Raw genomic sequence first — 17,809 nt, forward strand, 5'->3', positions numbered from 1 at the left:
TCTACAGTGGTTTGGGGGAAAAGATTGCAGCTCATCTTGAAAATACAAAGGCAAAAAACTAGAAAACCCTTATTAACCACATTAACTACTGATTTCTTAGTATTTTAAACAGAATTTTTTAGACTACACTTTTTTTTTTTCCTAATTTAACCCATTTTCTCTAGGAAACATTAAGAAGAAATATGTTATTCCAAAGAATACATGCCCTTTGTGACTAATGTCACCACCTAAATAAGCAATTCAAAATCTCCAAACATACAAAAGAAAAAATATTGAATAAAAAATAAGTATAGAAGACACTTCTTATGCAAACCAGAAATATGTTAATCATCTGCTGCAGTCCTTCAAGTCCATGAAGGTAAGAAAGTAAGCAGTCAAGCTCAGCTCAAAAAACCCATCCATCCTCACCTTATTTTTCAGTCATTATAGTGTTCAAAGGCTACAAAATAAACTTTAAAATGAAATTAAAAATGTTCATTAGCAAAACCATCAATTTTTTATATCTGACTTGAAAAGTAGATACTGAATCAAGACACCAAGAACACTGGCCCTACATCTCCGGTAAATTACCTGCAGAAGTCCCATTAACTTGAAATATTTCCTCCTGTCATTTTATAGGCACAGCAGATCCAGCTTTTACACAGAGAGAAATCATGGCTGAGGTTTGCTTTTACATTAACTTTCAACTCACTGTGTAGAAGTTTACAATATAAATAAATCGCTGTGAAATTCAATCCATGTAATTAGAATATGTACTTGTTAAAGAATTATAATATATATTAGAATCAATTACAACTATTATATGCACACAAATCATACATAAATCTAAAGTAAGTTTATTTTTTCTTACTCTGTTGATATGAGTGCAAATGACCATGAAACACCTTAAAAATCCTTCAGGCTATGATTTTTACTGCTCTCTCTCTCTTCATATTTGTTCTTTCATTGTCTACTACAAAATTTACAGCACAGCAGCCCACATCTGTCACAGGATTCAGTCTGAGCACTATTCCTCCCTAGAGATGGAAAAATGATCAGGGACAGCATCCTCCCCTGTCACCAACTAATTGCCACTTTCTCAAAACAGAGGAACGTTTCCCATGAACAGGGACTCTGAAAGTTACTCCTAGGCTACTAATTGCAGAAGAGATTAGAGGACCCAAACTCGGCAAGAGTGATAAGGTACCGCACAGGGTTTACCCAAAAGTTGGGAGGGTCCTACGTTACCTGAGCCATTTCAGATGCTCTTGAATTACCCCGAGTCCTGCACTGCAGAGGCTGATACAGTCAGAAAGACTCACGATCTTAAGGTAAAACCTCTTTATTTTGCATACAACAACTTGGGGGCAGGCTGCATGGACTCTGTGGTTTGGTTCTCTCAGGAAGACTGTCTGGAAGGTGAACCTTTCTTCTACAAGTATCAGACTTGTGAGAAAAACAAAGCTGACATCTTCAAAATTTCCACGCAATACACACATCCTGGGAGGGTCTCAGAAAGGATGTTCCCGGTTTCCTGGACCGCCAAGAGTGTCTGGGCAGACACTGGGGGGCACGTGGGGCCAGCAGGAAGGCACCGGGCTGAGCGCAGGATAAGGCAGAGAAAGGCTGGCCAAGGAAAGAGCTGAGCCAACACAGCAACGCCTCACCAAAACAGGGAGGGAGGTATAACACACGTTGAGGGGCTTAAATCTCCTCACTCTCAGAGCGGGATCATCAGCTGGTAACATATATGACAGATATGGGAAGCATTTAGGAGCATATAGGAGCAGGTTTATACATCCATACAAGGAAGCATCAACTGAGCATGAGAAACAGGAGTGAGCAGCCACACATACACTGGAAGCAGGAGTGAGCTATTTGCTTTGCCAAATCAACATCAGTATTGTTCTTGGCAAATACAAGCCAGCACATAATCTCTTAACATCCAGCATCCCCTTCCTTTCCAGTCACATTAAAGAGTTAGTCACTTTATGAACTTACCTCCTAAAATACAAGTGACAACATTTAAGGACTTTACTGATTGGCACCTGAAGTATTTTTGGAGACTTGGGTGGGGTAAACACAAAGGATTATTTATTTTATTTTGGTAAGTACTTCTTATCCTAAAAGGAATTCTTTCATGTGCAACACTTGACAAACAAATTTAGTTACAGCATTAATATTTAAAAAGAAATATTCTCAGCTCAATGCTGAAAGCATCTGAAGATTCAGCTTCATGATTTATTCAAAAAAATCTTAAAAGGTCATGAACATATTTTCACTGCAAACAGATGCTCTTAAGGCTACAGAACCAAAACTTAATAGGATGCAAAACTTGATATATCCTTAACACAGATTTCGACAGTGAAGATCTAATTAATAAATAAAATTTTTTAAAATTATTTTATTAACTGAAAGATGGAAATCTTTCTAAATCTTTCCTTTCTATTTAGGCATAATGAACAGAAGGCCATTCTACTGAACAGAAAAATGACATTATACACAAAACAAGAAACAGAGGAACAAGGATAATGAGCTTTGCCTAAGACCTATTAAAATGGAACTAAAAAAAAAAATAACATGCAGATGATTTGGTTATGGTTTACAGTTTTTCAATAAAAACCTGTGAGAGAATTAAAAGGCAAATAATTAAGAGAGAATGACTAAACCAATCTCAGTTCCTGAAAGTATTTTTGTTTATTTAATCCTTGACTGTAGCAAAATGAAACTATACCCATTGTATTTTGTTGTGGCCTTTTTTTTTTGCAGTACTTTAACCTAACGTAACATTGCTACATTGCATCCCTTTACAACTGAAACTGAGGTAAGAAATTAATGATTTACCACAATATGAGAAATCATTAAATCAAACAATACTTGGTACCATAAAGTTGAATTCAATAATTTAAGAACCTTAAGCTTATCAGTTTCCACACCTGCACTTACCAATTCATTTTTTAAAGTATTTTTTCTTCAAGTATGTGTATCAAGACAAAAACATGGGGCTACATTCCACAATAACTGCTCATATTTCTCAATGTTGATAAAGACATAGGTTATTTTAATAATTACTCTGGCATTGTACAATTGCAAAGTTCTCGATACCTTTGTGCCAAGATATCTTTAAATGAAATACTAACTGTAGATTTATTTAAGAAACCAGATATTTTTCAAGATCACCAAGAACGACAAGACATCCTCAATTATTTTTTAAATTAAATTGAAAAGAATATTAAAAACGTAAACGTTCCCCATGTAAATACTTCACAAAACCATTAAATCTCTTCAGACACCAACCACTCCATTGATCCGATTATTGCAAACAAAACTTATTATGGGTGTCATACACCAGGTTGGTGACTACAGAAAGATGTACTTCCCTAAAACTTCTGTATGATTGTTTTTGTTGTTTTTTTGGTTGGTTGGTTGGGGATTTTTCGGTTTTTAGTTTCCCAGAAATTCAATGATCATTTTCACAGTTATAAAGGTTTTGCTGAAACTCTAAAAAAATTTACTTCCAACTTATCTAGAGAGCAACTCTACGACTGTAACTAAATGCCACCTACCACTGTGTCTCTAGAGGTACTTGGTATTTTTGTGTTAAAATGTAAAATCTTTGGAATGAAAGGTATGAAAATCTATAAATGACTTGAAGAACAAAGCTGGTTTTACATGTTCTTCACCCTCACAGTAAAAACCTAAATCCTGTCTCGAAGTAATCTTCTCAGAAGAAATTCTGACAAACATACTTGACTGGCACATGCTATTCCTAAAGTGTTCAGTAACTTTGACATTTTTCACAAAAATAAACCTTTGCATTATTGCAATTACTGTCTAAATTGAACTGGGACCTTTTTATAGCCCATCTTCTCCCACAGAAACGCCTACGAGCTTATTCACCTGAAGCAGACTACACGCTACAAGTATGCTCACAACTGAACTTATATGTTTGTATATATGATGCTTTTCCCATTGTTTACATGCAACATTTGCATTTTTAAAAGCATCCCACACAAACATCATTCCTCTTCTAGTAAGCAGTACTTCATGTAGAACTGGTCTCATTTAATTTTTTTACCATTGTTTTGATATAACATTTTAATTAGATTTGATTAATTGTTTTTTCAGAATGACAAATTGCTATAGTTTCTTATCAGAAGGAAAAATCCTCTCCTTCAGCATTGCAAGAGCTGTAAACGTCAAATGAAGGATCTAAACCTTCTATTTCAGATGGTTTTTTGCTGTTTTTTATTTAGAGGAAGCACAAACACCACAAAGAGTTCTAGGGACTCTCTGGATCAGTTTCACAGTAAATGTCTCCAAACCCAAACTTTTCCAAACACAGAGGACAGATCTTTATGACAAGAAGAACCCCTGTTAAGTATAACAACTTAGAAAGTCTCACCAGTTCAACCTCTCCATCTTTCCCAGGACAGTTAGAAGAGAAAACACTACTGAGATGCTGGCACCAGGTGGGTGGGGATACTGCAATATGTCCCTCAAGTCAGGTCAGTACTGGGTTGTCACTGCATATTTCTTCCTGCTACTGAATATGCTCTACATTTTGAAGACAATACCTCTAAGAACTGTAAAATACAGCATCAAGAAGAAGAAAAATCCCTTACATGGTCCTAAATCTATAGTTTTGAAATTCTGATTCAACTTACAATGCTCAGCTCACATGCACCTTTTGTCAGCAGATCTCAAAGTCTAGTCTTCTAGCACTAAACATCTCAGCTGTTGTTTTACACATGGCAAATCAGACAGTCAGAAAGACAAGGTGAAGTGCGGGAGTCAGGGAAAAAATCCTCTACCTCCTGCCCCGTTTCCCCAAAAATAAGCTCTAACATGTTTTTTTAGGATTTCTGAGGATGCTTGAAACCTAAGACCTACTCAAAAAATAAGCCCTAGTTATAGTTCATAAAAAAGTCAATTTAGATAGTGTCCAGGCAGCTATACATATAGAAAAGTAAGCATCTTTTGGAACAAAAATTGTCTAAGACCCTGCCTTATTTTCAGGAAAACAAGGTAGGTCTTACCAGGGACCTTTGCTGAAGAGACCACACTGGCTCTCCACTCTAAAGTTCAGGAACATTTCCTGCCCTCTAATTACCAATTACAAACAAAATTAAGGAAGCATAATCCAAAAATGCTGCCAAATACTACACCTCTACATTGTCAACTTGGATCCTGACAAACTAAGGCAACACACCTTACTTACTGAGTTTTCACAAACATCAGATCTAGTACGTGGCAGATAAAACCCTGACATTATTACGGCTCAAAGAAAAATCAGTCTTTTTGAAATCCATTGAGTGCTGCTTCAGACAAAAACTGACAATATGTAATAGCACAGATGTTCAGCTATTAACGTCAAAACCACTGGCAATTGCACCTCCCCTTGCATCCGTTCCAGCCTTACCTGGTAAATATCAGAAAGGCTGCTGCTTCCTGAATCACTTGTGATGCTACATCCTGAGTGACTGGATGAAACGTGGGTCACCTGTGGGTGGAGACTGTCAGTAAGGTGCAGCTTTGTGAAATCTGCAGGAAGCTATAGGTGGAGCAGAAAAAGCATCATTACAATTTGACGTACATACACAGCAAATGAATTAAAAATCATTTATGTCACACTTTACTCTCTGCCAGTACCAAGTGTATTAAGAAAACTATTGGGGCTTGAGAATGCAGCACAAAAGTTTGAGTTTTGCAGATTTTAAATTAATCCAGAGGTTGGCAAAATACCACCACATAGCTGCAAACACAAGATATGTTAAAAAAAAAATATATATCTTAGGACAAATACCAGTGAAGCAACAACCCTTACGCCAAAACTCTTCAATATCTTGCTATGGCATTTGGATAGAATTAAAGCACACATGAATACTGTGCTAGTTTCAATATCAATGGTTTCCTGTAGGACAGGGATTAACAGCGAGTAAAGTCACATAATTAAACAAACAAACAAAACCACACACACACACAAGCACTGCTCTGGATTTAGCTAACTCTTTTGCTTCTGAAGTTGGCAAAGTACATTAGAGATAAGTAAAATCCAAGCCACTGAGCTATCTGTTACACCTTGAGCCCAATAATAGGATGGCAAATAGGAAATGCAAGAAAAACGACACAACTGCAAAGAGATGCAATCCTGAAATGAGTTTGCTCACATGTGGTACTCAAGAATGAATCAAGACAGTATATTTGATTATTTAACAATCAATCGCCATGACTTGTGACATGTATTTTTACTACTGCTTTATGCACACAGCTTCTGTGAAAATCTTTAAGAACTGTAAAAATTGCCAGACTGCAGAAAGGGAAGTTCAATAAAGAAAAATATTTGCTGTCTAAAGAAATATTTAAATGCTATTTCAGGGGCAAATTACTCCTTTCCCAAAGAAACTTGCGTCCCACCCCTAGTTAATAAAAGTATGTCAATGTATCAATTTTGGTATGCAATAAATGCTTCAAGAATTTAAAAAAAACCCTTTGCTTAGTGATTTTTGTTTTAACGCACACAAGGTAGATATTCACTACAGAGGTGTGTTTGTATGAAGAATGTCACACCACAGTGTGCCCACCCATGTCAGTTGTTTGTAACCTTGTTCATAACCTTGGCATTAAGGTTCAATAGGTAGGTCAGTATAAAAGTTATGAAAAAAATAATCTGCAAGTCAAGAGAGAATATGACTGAGAAAATTATTAGCTCTATACAGTTAAAGGTACTGAATGGTCCTACTGCTGTTTGCCTCGTATAAGTCTGTTTATGGAACATGCGCTGAAAGAACCTTGCCTTTAGGATTTGTGGTGAAAGCACAGCCAAATGCAAACCTTAGTCTTACTTAGACTGACTGGCATTTCCTAATACACCTGGAAAGGCTTCTTCCTTGGCATAGCATGACTGCATCAGTGATAGCAAAAATGGCTACATTCAAAAAACCAATTCTTTCTTAATATTTTACCTGAAGGAAGGGATAAAAAAAAGAACTGACATTAATAATCTAAAAAACTTCGGTAAGCCCAGAGCTAGAGATGATCTTCACATACCAATCAACAAAGAAAGGCCAATTAACAAAAGCAATACTCTAATACACAGAGCCATGGATGCTGCCTCCAGAAAAATCTAATTATGCTCACCACTGTTGACGATATACCAGAAGGAGAAAATACAGTATGAAATGGTGCACTAGTTATAGTATCTGTTGTCTCTGCTACTTCCCTTTTCAATGTTTAAGTCTGAATTTGCATAAAACTGAACAGTATTTACTGATTTTCAGGCCATTATATCCATTTTTATCATGATTCCAGCTATTCCACAAATAAGTATACATTTCATAGGTAGAATGTATAGTAAATGAACCACCGCAGGTTTTCCAATGTGTTGATGAATACTCCTAAAAGTACAATCTCTTTGAATTAAAGTAATTCAGGTTTATTCCTAAGTAGAATTCATATATATTATTTTGAGATACAGATACAAATCATCTAAGATTTGCACAGTTAATAACTCATAAATATACAATATTTTGAGAGCTTTATATTTAATGAAGTAATAAATATTTCAATCACAAATACATAGTAACTTCATAGGGAGGTGCATCTCAACAGTCTTGAGCCCAGCCAAACAAGTTCAATTTTTCATAGTGTCCTTCAAATATCCCCACATCATTAACAACTGCATTTATTTTTTATCAATGCAATAACAATTCCTAAGAACTCTACATTAAAGCCAACCCAGTTAGTATGTTGAAAAAATGAAGTCAAGCTTTAATATAATGACTGCACTTAGTGTTCCAAATAAACAGCAAGGATTTATGCTTTGTTACTACACACGCAATCAGGGGATTCCACAATAACTGATGAAACATATCGCAAATAAAAGCAAGCCTTCTGATTTTTTTTGACTGTAGACAATCAGCTGGATGTTTGGTGATTACTGGTTTCAGAATAACTCCTCAAGTCAAAGCCATGCTGCAAGAGCTGGACTTGCCAAGCGGTGACAGCAGAAGATGAGAAGCAGGCATTTTACTTACGGCAACCTAACTAGTCACTTTGATCCTAATCAAATAGGACTATTCACAAGCAGAAAGCACATGCTCACATCTTTGCAGAATACTACATCTCTGTGCTACATGCCCGAAAGCAGCATCCACTGTGACTGCCTTGCCCCCAAAGAAGTTAAGGTGAGAAATTGTGTGAGGAAAAACATCCAAAAATTAAATAAGATGAAACATTTAAATTGTCAGCTCAATGAAAAGTATCTGTGAGAAATACATGCATTTCTATCCTAATCACATATTGCTACTTAAAGTATTTAAGATACAGATATGCACACAACAGGGAAAAAAGCGAAGCACTGATGACAACGAAAAATTGCATGTGCCTAAACCTTCTACAGAGTCTACACTTGTCACTCCTGGAGCACAATGTTTAATAAATGGTTTTGGTAAGCAGAGCAAGCATAAAATGCAATGTTAAACCACCTCAGTAGTGCCAGCAACCAGCACCAAGTTGTCTGGCCCAAAACAGGGTATTTACACCTAATAAGTTGCCGTGAAAACAATTAGAGAACAACATCATGAAACAGTGCTATAATCTCCACCGAAAACACAGCTAGGAATATCAGTTCTGCTTTTGGGATATATAGGACAGTTTGCTTCACTATAACAGGTATATTTGCTGTGCTACTGTCAATCTATCACAAAACTTTTAAGCACTCGGTGCTTGTGGTCAGCTGTCATTCCATTCAACAGCTGAGTATTGACAAATACTTAGTATCACAGTAAAAACAAACAAACCAACCATTTTCACATAATGTTTTAAGTCAAGTACATGCTAGATAACACATGCCTTATCGTCCAGATCATGCCACAATATGACAATGACAAAGAACATACCCTTTGCCTCAGAGACATCACCTATAACAAACTAAAGGCATCGCAAATGACATCAGAACCAAAGAGACATTTTTATGTTGTTTTCTATTTTCATTAAAGGAAGGCTAGATTTAAGGAGTCATTCAAAGTAACAAAGAAAAAAAAAAGAAACTTTTGTATTTTATATAACAAGTACTTATTTTTCCGTGACAACACTAAACTACAGCTTTGCTAAAGCCAGTAACTATAATATTGCTTAATTTTGCTACTGAACACTTGGAGTCACAGCATTAGAATGAACTAGCAGAGTAAAAACATGGCAGAGTAATTTAGAAAAATAAATGCATGAGTTGTTTTTAAGTAAATCTAGTTTAATTGCACCATAATAAACAATTAATAAACATTGAAAGAATCAGATAACTGCCCTCATAACCTATTTTCAGGACAAACTCTGTGAGAAACATGAAGGCTACGTATGCATAGAAGTAATGAAGTACGACATAACACAGTGGAAATGTTTTTAACACAAAACATAAAATGATAGAATACTTAATACAAAAGCTCTAATCTTAACTTGACAGAGATCAAAATAGTATTTTACAAATATACATATAGCCCTTATCAGGTGTCCATGAATGTATGCATACACACTTAAACAGTTTATAAACATGTCAAGAAACCAGAGGAAAATGAGCACATCTGGGAACACCATGCTTTTGCTTTTTGAATACCGTAAAACAAATGAAAACTTAAGATAGTTTCACATAATTGTTTAAGGACAAAGAGTTATCTCCATTTTGAACTGCACAATACCTTAAACCTTATCACATCTTCCCATCTTAACAGCAGCATTTCATTACTTCCATCCTCAAAGTGAGTCACCGCTTTATGCATGCAAAGCTAACAATTACTTTGCTCTGAATATTTTCCTCCTATTTTAAGAACACCATGATTTTCTCCTCCCCTACAATGTGCCTTTCTGTAAAAAATAAAGGCACTGAATACATACGCTACTTCTGGGACTGTGCTCGAATTCTCCTCTTTCTTAGTCTCTTGGCCAAATGCTTGAGCTTTGCTGCATTCTATGCAACTTCCACTCAAGAAATCAGGCTCATCCAATTAATACAGCATTTTTAAAAAATCACTATGTTTTCAGAATATTTACTTGACAAGAAATTAAAATTTTCAGATATATCATAAAAAAGGTACAAAATCAACAAAACACAAGTGAAATGATACCAAAATCCTTTCTTTATTTAAATAGTATTCCTCTATGATTTTTTGTTGTGGAGTTGGTTTTGGGTTTATTATTTATAAATGCAGCATGTGAAAACAACAAGTATAAATGCAGCAACGGGAAAGACATAAGCACAAATATAATTCTAAAATACAAGAGGAATGCTGGTTGGAGAGCTCCAATATACCACCCATTTTAAAGCAAACATGTCAGTAAACATTTTACAAACAAAGTCTTCTTGTGCTGCTTGGCACTTAGGAAACATCTATAAAGCCTGCAAAGTGACTGAAGTACAACTGCAGAAAGATGAAATTTAACAGAGCAAAGATGTAACACTCTGTTATGCAATTCCTGATGAATACCCCTATAAACACCTTATGTTTATACACCTATTGCCACTTTCTCAAATTAAAGAAACATAAGCAAACACGGATTCTTCAGCCTCTGAACGCATGCTTCTCAGTGCTTATTCTGTAGTACCTCTTTACTAATAAAACAATATGAAAGTCACCATAATACAAAACAAAAAGGTACAAAAAAGGTAGTTTATTTCTTTTCTGGATTATGCATTTAGTCCCACAAGTCTAAACAAGCAAATTACAACAAAGTTATTTTGGTGTTCTTTATGTTTTCATAAAGATCAACAGCAGACAAATAGCATGCCTTAGTCTTTCCCAATTTTTTCCTCACCAAGATAGAAATTTCAAAATGTTTATTGCGCTCCAAGAATCCAGATCACCAATCCAGTACTCTTCAGTATCCTATAAATTCAGTAACCGTTTATTTCACTATTACGTAAATGTTCATTTTTATATTAATTGTAAGTCTGTTGTATGCATTTTAAGGATATACGCAGATTTATGATATTTAATGATGGTAGGAAGAAATACTTCTAATAATGGTGGGTATTCATCAGCATGCTATTTCAACATAATTCTTTTGCTAACCATGAGGTTAGCATCAAGGAAAACATTTTTATGGTTCAGTGATTTCAAACACAGCAGTCAATGTAAGTAATCACAGAATAATAAAGTAATTTCTATCGATTCTGTCTACAGACATGATGAAGACTGACATTTCCAGTGCAGAGTTAAATTTAAAATAAAAGTTTCAACCATACACAGTTCAAATCATTACGTAATTCCTATTGAAGCAAAATTTCCTTGTACTTAGGGGTAGGATGGAAAACATTAAGAACTTAGTATGTATTTCCTCTGAAAACTTCAGCCAGAGTTAAATGAAAATCTTCTCACTTGAATTATGTTTTCTGTGTGTCATTCACTTTGTACAATAGTATCTCACATATTTTGAATCTCCAAATTTTCCTCAAATGGGCATCTTTATGTGAAACTGTGGCTCAAACTTCACGAAGATCTACTCTTAAAAATGTTCTTCATCTTGAGTACCACGCAAGACACAACCTGTGTTCGTAAAACACTGCATTTGGGTACTACCACTGTTAAGCAGGTGTTTATATAGAAATCCCTCAGCAGAACACATCTAATTAAAAAAAATCAGCATTATAAGGACCTTTTCTGGAAAGCGCTTAATATTCTCCTCCACTGATACTTTGCTATGGGCAGCCCCCCATAAAGCTGTTCAGAGATTTAAGTTAATGCAATGTGACCTGCTGGTCTTGAAGAGAGAGCAAGACAGAGCAAGCGCGTGGGAACTTCGTTTCGTTTCCCTTACAAAACGCACAGTGACTGTCACTTACTGTACATCTTGTAGCTCTCAGCAGCTAATCCTATAAGCATTTAATGCACTGAACATAATTATCATTTGCTTGAAGGATTATTGACTTCTGCAGAGGGACAGAGGTGGTGAAATGTAAATGGGTATCTGGGGAATAGAAAAAAGCTCTCAGGGACACTCTTTTCAAAGTAAAAGTATGAAATGCATCACTGACACACATCCATTCTTATTTAATGATATTTAATGTTATTTATCTATTGTAGGACCAGAACTGTTAATATTTGCTTTTTCTTTTCACAGCATTTGCATCACAGATTGAATGCAGTGCTTTATATTCAAAAGTACCTTCTTCAGGAAATCTGGCATAAACAATATTCCTTTCACAAACATAAATGTCAGTTAGGTTTGGGAGAGGAGAGAAGATTGTATCATACAGGTATTTACAGTGCCTGTGGACCAAGATACAAAAGAAAAAAAATGTGGAATGGAATTGAAGTAAAGCATACTAAACTGAATTAAATCACACTGAACTAAAGCATACTAAGTTTTACAAAGCTCTTCTCAGGGTTTTGAAACTCTGAATTCAAGCAATTATAATGTACTTAAAATGAACAGCAACGAATCTGCAAGACTAGAATATGTTTGTTTTAAACATTATTCAGAAATCTCAGTCAGAAAATATCTGGTAAAAGTGTAACCTCTTCATTGAGCAACAAAGGATAATTTAGTAATCTTAAAATATAGTATGTGAGTATCCGTGGTGCTTTTAAAATTAGAGCAGTTCTGCTCTGGGGATCAAAATAAAGAGACTGTGCTACAATTGTTTTCACTGTGGATATACATTTAAGTACCAACAACTCTCTGGCAACCTCAACCACCTGAAGAAACATGGTCTCTCCTCTCACAGCATTTAAGTAATTTTACCTCACCTGGCATTAATAACAGTCCTATTTGCATGGGATAGGTTGATGTTACAGAGAATGCAATTTCTCAGACACTGTGTACATTCTTCCATCTCCTTCACAGAAAAATATCTGTGCCTCTGTCTTAATCACTGGAAGAGATTTGTTCTTTCTGTTAAAATTTTTTCCAAACAATGAAGTGGAAGAAAAACCTTGCAGAATGGAGTATGAAGGCTTTTCAGGTCTTCCTCCACTTTTTTTCACTAGCATTATCTGGTGTTTTATATCGATCAGTTTGGTTTGGTTTATGAAAGTCTATAATTCAGATCAGAACCCATCTTTGAACAGTAGTTCAAAGCGTGAGAAGCAGAATCCCTATTCCAGCATATTATGTCTGCATATGTACAAGGCCTTACCATAACCACGTCACTCATGGGGAGTATCCCACTGCCTCGGCCAAGCACTCACATTTGGAGCCCTAACACAGCCGGCACAGCCTGTGCCCGCGCACAAATTAACAGCTTCCCCAAAACACTGACTGCATAGGGAAGGGAATTCATGTTGTGGAAATCTCTGTAATGAAACTTGACAACTAGGGAGAGGCACTGCACCGTAGTTGCTGATCAGGCTGCAGGAAAGATCCTTTCGAGGTGTTTCAATTGACTTCTGAAATATCTCTAGGGTAGGAGTGCAGAAAACTGAGCTCAACCACTGAACTTCAGTAAAAGCTCCCCATTATTTAATAACAATAGACGTGGAGGGCAACAAATTAATAAAGCCTGACTTTGCAGAGATTTCTCTCTTGGGAATAACTGATTTACATACTAATCATAATACATGTTCCAGTTGGTATTTTCCTCTCAGTTTGATATTTCTAAATACTTTCTAGTATTTTGAGGAAGTGCAAGAGAAGAAGCACAGCTTATCCAGCCCAGCCTGAGAGAGGGTATATTCACTATCTAGAAATAGAAAGGAGGAAAACAAAATATTTCCAGTAAAAGGCAATGCAGGTGCAAAGCCTAATGAGCAGCAAGTTGAAAGAAGTTTGCTGCCTAATGAACCACAGAGATTCTCAAAACCAGACTCAACCTGTGGTAGAGAAGGTTTTCAAACCCAAGCTAGACAAAGTTATGGGTGTGCTGTGCAACAGCGTGTAACGGCAGTGACCCAGAAAATCTCCTCCAGATCCATGTCACTCCTCCACCCCAAAAAATCTGAAGCCACTCTGGATTTTTATATACTTATCATTCAGAAGTGGCGTCACCAAATGAGAAAGAAAAGACAAAAATCAACATGATTAATATAATAACATTTTAGATATTCTTACTGGTAGCTTCTTAATTAAGACTTAAGTATTCTTTACACTTCCAAGGAAAATATTTTTTAAAGATATAGATACGTAGGGAGTTGCTGTGCAGAGATGTAAGAACAGGAGATTTCCATTTGTACACGGAGTCTTACCTCTACGAAGCACCAAGTTTATTGGAAGAAACATGATGAAAATTTAAAGACATGACAATTCACGGGCAATTAAACATATAATTTTTTTCAAGTCTTCTGGCTGCAGCCATGTCAGTGCCATCCTTGTAGTTTTAACTAATGGATTATCTTTGCTCTATTGTATCAAGGAATAGTTCATGAGAAAAGTGGTGGTGGGTTTTTTTTCTCCTAATACAACAACCATGCTTAAGCACGGTTAAGTGACTTAAGCAATAGGAGAGGAACATGCACAATTTCTTCTGCTAATGACTGGTTCCAAATAAGAAATCATGCACTGCAGCTACTTGTTTTCCATGTGTTTGTTCTACAATGGAAAGTTTCCTCTGTTTTCCTTGTCTGACAATGAAAGATGCACATTTTTTGCTTTACCTCAAACAAAAAAACTGAAGAAACACGATATTGCAGGATGCATGTTCTCAGCACACAGGAGGCTATGAAAGCACTTGCTCAACCTTGTTTTTAAGAATAACCTGACTGTAGCCTTCTTTGACATAAAGCAAAAATGTCTGACAATAATTAAAGTTTTAAGTTTCTTAATTGTGTATCTCAAAATAAGAATACAACATTTTAAAAAATGGTTGCTTAAAATAGGGATTATATTTTAAAAATAAGCTGATTTTGGAAAAAAGTTTTATATAATACTTCTGAGACTGATATATAGACAGCAAAAAGGTTTCATATTTGCATTATAAAGTAATATACGTAATGTCTCACTTCTTCTGGATAACAAAAATAGCACAGCAACAAGACAACTTGCTCAAAATATTTTAAAATGACAACCATTTCCCTTTATAGATGACTGATGTTGCAAAATCTTAAAATAGTATGATTTTACCTTATCTATGATTTTTAAAGCTATACCAACATGCTTACTAAACAGCTTTATCACTTATTTTATGAGCTTTGAAAGTGCAACTGTACTCAGGTCATAGCAACATAACAGCAGTGAATGATGCTATAACATCCCCAGCTTTGCTTGTTATGTTATTTAATTTACATTTTCCCTTCGTACGGTAACCAAAGAAAATTATTGAAAATTTTTCATACTGACACAAACTTTTAAAACTGTACATGGTATCATGTGTTCCTAATAGCCCCAGATTTTTCTTGCACAGAAGATTCTGACTTCTTTAAACTAGTAAGAATATTTATTGGCTTGGACAAAACACCTGCTTATGCATGCTCACTGTGATCATAGGAAGGGAAAAAGGACTGTTTCTCTTCTTTTCACCAAATAGCTTTTGGGAAGTGTAAAGATGTTCCCCAAATTCTGAAGCATGGTGCGGAAAGAACTGTGCAAAGCCATTTGAAATTATTTACCCAAATCAACACAGAGGATCTTTTGTATTGATAATATCTTCATCGAATTTTGAAACAACCTGCATAGTGTTTCTTTGTAGTCTAAGTGGCAGTTATTCAAAACTGTAATATCAAATCACCTAACTTATGAATGTCCAAAACAACATACTCACAAGATAAGCAAAACTACAAGGCCCCACATGGAGCCTGCTAAAACCAAAGCTGCTCTAGAGCAAGGAGGCACCGTCAACTGAATTGAAGCACTATATTATTCTGCTAAAAACACTGACATTCAGATGTCATTTCTGGAAATTTATCTATTTGTGTCCATGCAGGTGAGCACACAGAGTATAAATCTTCCCTTATACTCCCACCTTTGGTCAACAGCATACTGAAGGCACAATCCATGCAGCAACTTTTATATTCTGACACCATGAAATATTTCAATGGTGTTTATTCAGGAAGAGAATTTAAAGCAGAGATTGCCAAGCTGCAGAAAAAATAAGCAGCACAGGAATCAGCTAGAAATACTGGGACCCACAACTGAAGCCCATTCTGCAAAAACAATTAGTTAATTTCATCTTTTTTCTCCCACCTACCAGAAGATAAGCTATGGAGACCCAGGATCACGGAATCACAGAATCTTAGGGATTGGAAGGGACCTCAAAAGACCATCTAGTCCAATCCCCCCACTGGAGCAGGAACACCCAGATGAGGCTACACAGGAAGGCATCCAGGTGGGTTTTGAATGTCTCCAGAGTAGGAGGCTTCACAACCCCCCTGGGCAGCCTGTTCCAGTGCTCTGTCACCCTCACTGAGAAGAAGTTTCTTCTCAAATTTAAGTGGAACCTCTTGTGTTCCAGCTTGAGCCCATTACCCCTTGTCCTACCATTGGATGTCACTGAGAATGGAGCCTGGCTCCATCCTCCTGACACTCACCCTTTACATATTTATAAACATTAACGAGGCCACCCCTCACTCTCCTCCAAACGAAAGAGACCCAGCTCCCTCAGCCTTTTCTCATAAGGGAGATGCTCCACTCCCTTAATCATCTTGGTTTACCTGCGCTGGACTCTCTCCAGCAGTTCCCTGTCCTTCTTGAACTGAGGGGCCCAGAACTGGACACAATATTCCAGGTGTGGTCTCACCAGGGCAGAGTAGAGGGGAAGGAGAACATCTCTGGACCTACTAACCATCCCCCTTGTAATACACCCCCGGATGCCATTGGCCTTCCTGGCCACAAGGGCACAGTGCTGGCTCATGGTCATCCTGTTGTCCACCAGGACCCCCAGGTCCCTCTCCTCTACACTGCTCTCTAATAGGTCATTCCCCAACTTTTCCTGGAACCTGGGCTTGTTCCTACCCAGATGCAAGACTCTACACTTGCCCTTGTTATGTGTATGTACATCACCTACTGCATTAGGTCACCTTGCAATAACCAGAAAAAAATTTACTGCTGATTTATGAGAGCGCTAGAATGGTCTTTGCTGTAACACCCCATGGTGCAAGATATTAAGAAGGATAATTCCTTTCATAAAAGTCGTAAGCATTTTAGCCATTCACTACATTAAAAATTTTATGTCTGCATGTCAAACTGAATAAAAACCCTGCTGAAACATTGAACCTCCACTTAAAAAAAAGACCAAAAACCACTAACTCAGGAATTCCCAATTTTAGTTTTCCCTGGGTAACATAATCACAGAAAGAATACTAATGTACAACACTAATGGAAGTGGCAGGTGTAGGAGTGACATTTAACCATCTAAACAACCTCTTGCTTGTACGGGAAAGAAGCAGATAACTAGATTTTATGTATACGAATGCTGATATGCAGCCACTGTTTGCGAAACTATGCTTCAGTATCCGTTTATTTAGAAATAGCAGCTGTATTCCAGGACCTTGGAAACTCTCCGCTAAATAGAAAAATCTGAAATTCTTTGCTCTGAAGTGCAAGAAATCGCTCATCTTCTCACAAAACTAAAAAAAACCCCCCCACACACACAAAAAAACCCCAAAACAACAACACACAAACAAACAAACAACAACACCACCAAACCAAAAGCAAAACCAGAAGACCGTTATCCACTAAAAGAACCTATTGCTTTGAGAACAAGCAATACTGAAAAGGACAAACTCCTGGAGTCAGACAACAGAAAAATTAGCCCAAATCATACACCAGCAGCCGAGGTACACCGACAGCATACAAGCTTCTCCAGTTATTAACAGAAACACTGCATTCATTTTAGTCTGTTCTTTATTCTGCTCCTACAGCTATGAACAGCTTCACTTTAAAAATCATTAGTACAAGTCATTGTTGC

At 36.5% G+C, this 17,809-nt stretch overlaps 1 protein-coding gene across 12 annotated transcripts in view; it reads right to left on the reverse strand.

The window, feature by feature from the left end:
• Positions 1–17,809, reverse strand: part of RAPGEF2 (Rap guanine nucleotide exchange factor 2) — a 185,675-nt gene that overhangs the window by 41,136 nt on the left and 126,730 nt on the right. For 9 of the 12 annotated variants that reach the window (XM_065061435.1, XM_065061437.1, XM_065061434.1 and 6 more), the window contains one exon: positions 5,402–5,533. The exons of 1 other annotated variant lie outside the window; for it this stretch is intronic. In XM_065061435.1, coding sequence (XP_064917507.1) covers positions 5,402–5,533 — 132 coding nt within the window. The remainder of the gene's footprint in view (positions 1–5,401; positions 5,534–17,809) is intronic. 2 more of the 12 variants (XM_065061440.1, XM_065061439.1) reach the window with 1 other exon arrangement.

The sequence above is a fragment of the Columba livia genome, chromosome 4 (genome assembly GCF_036013475.1).
Source record: "Columba livia isolate bColLiv1 breed racing homer chromosome 4, bColLiv1.pat.W.v2, whole genome shotgun sequence".
Taxonomy (NCBI): Eukaryota; Metazoa; Chordata; class Aves; order Columbiformes; family Columbidae; genus Columba; species Columba livia.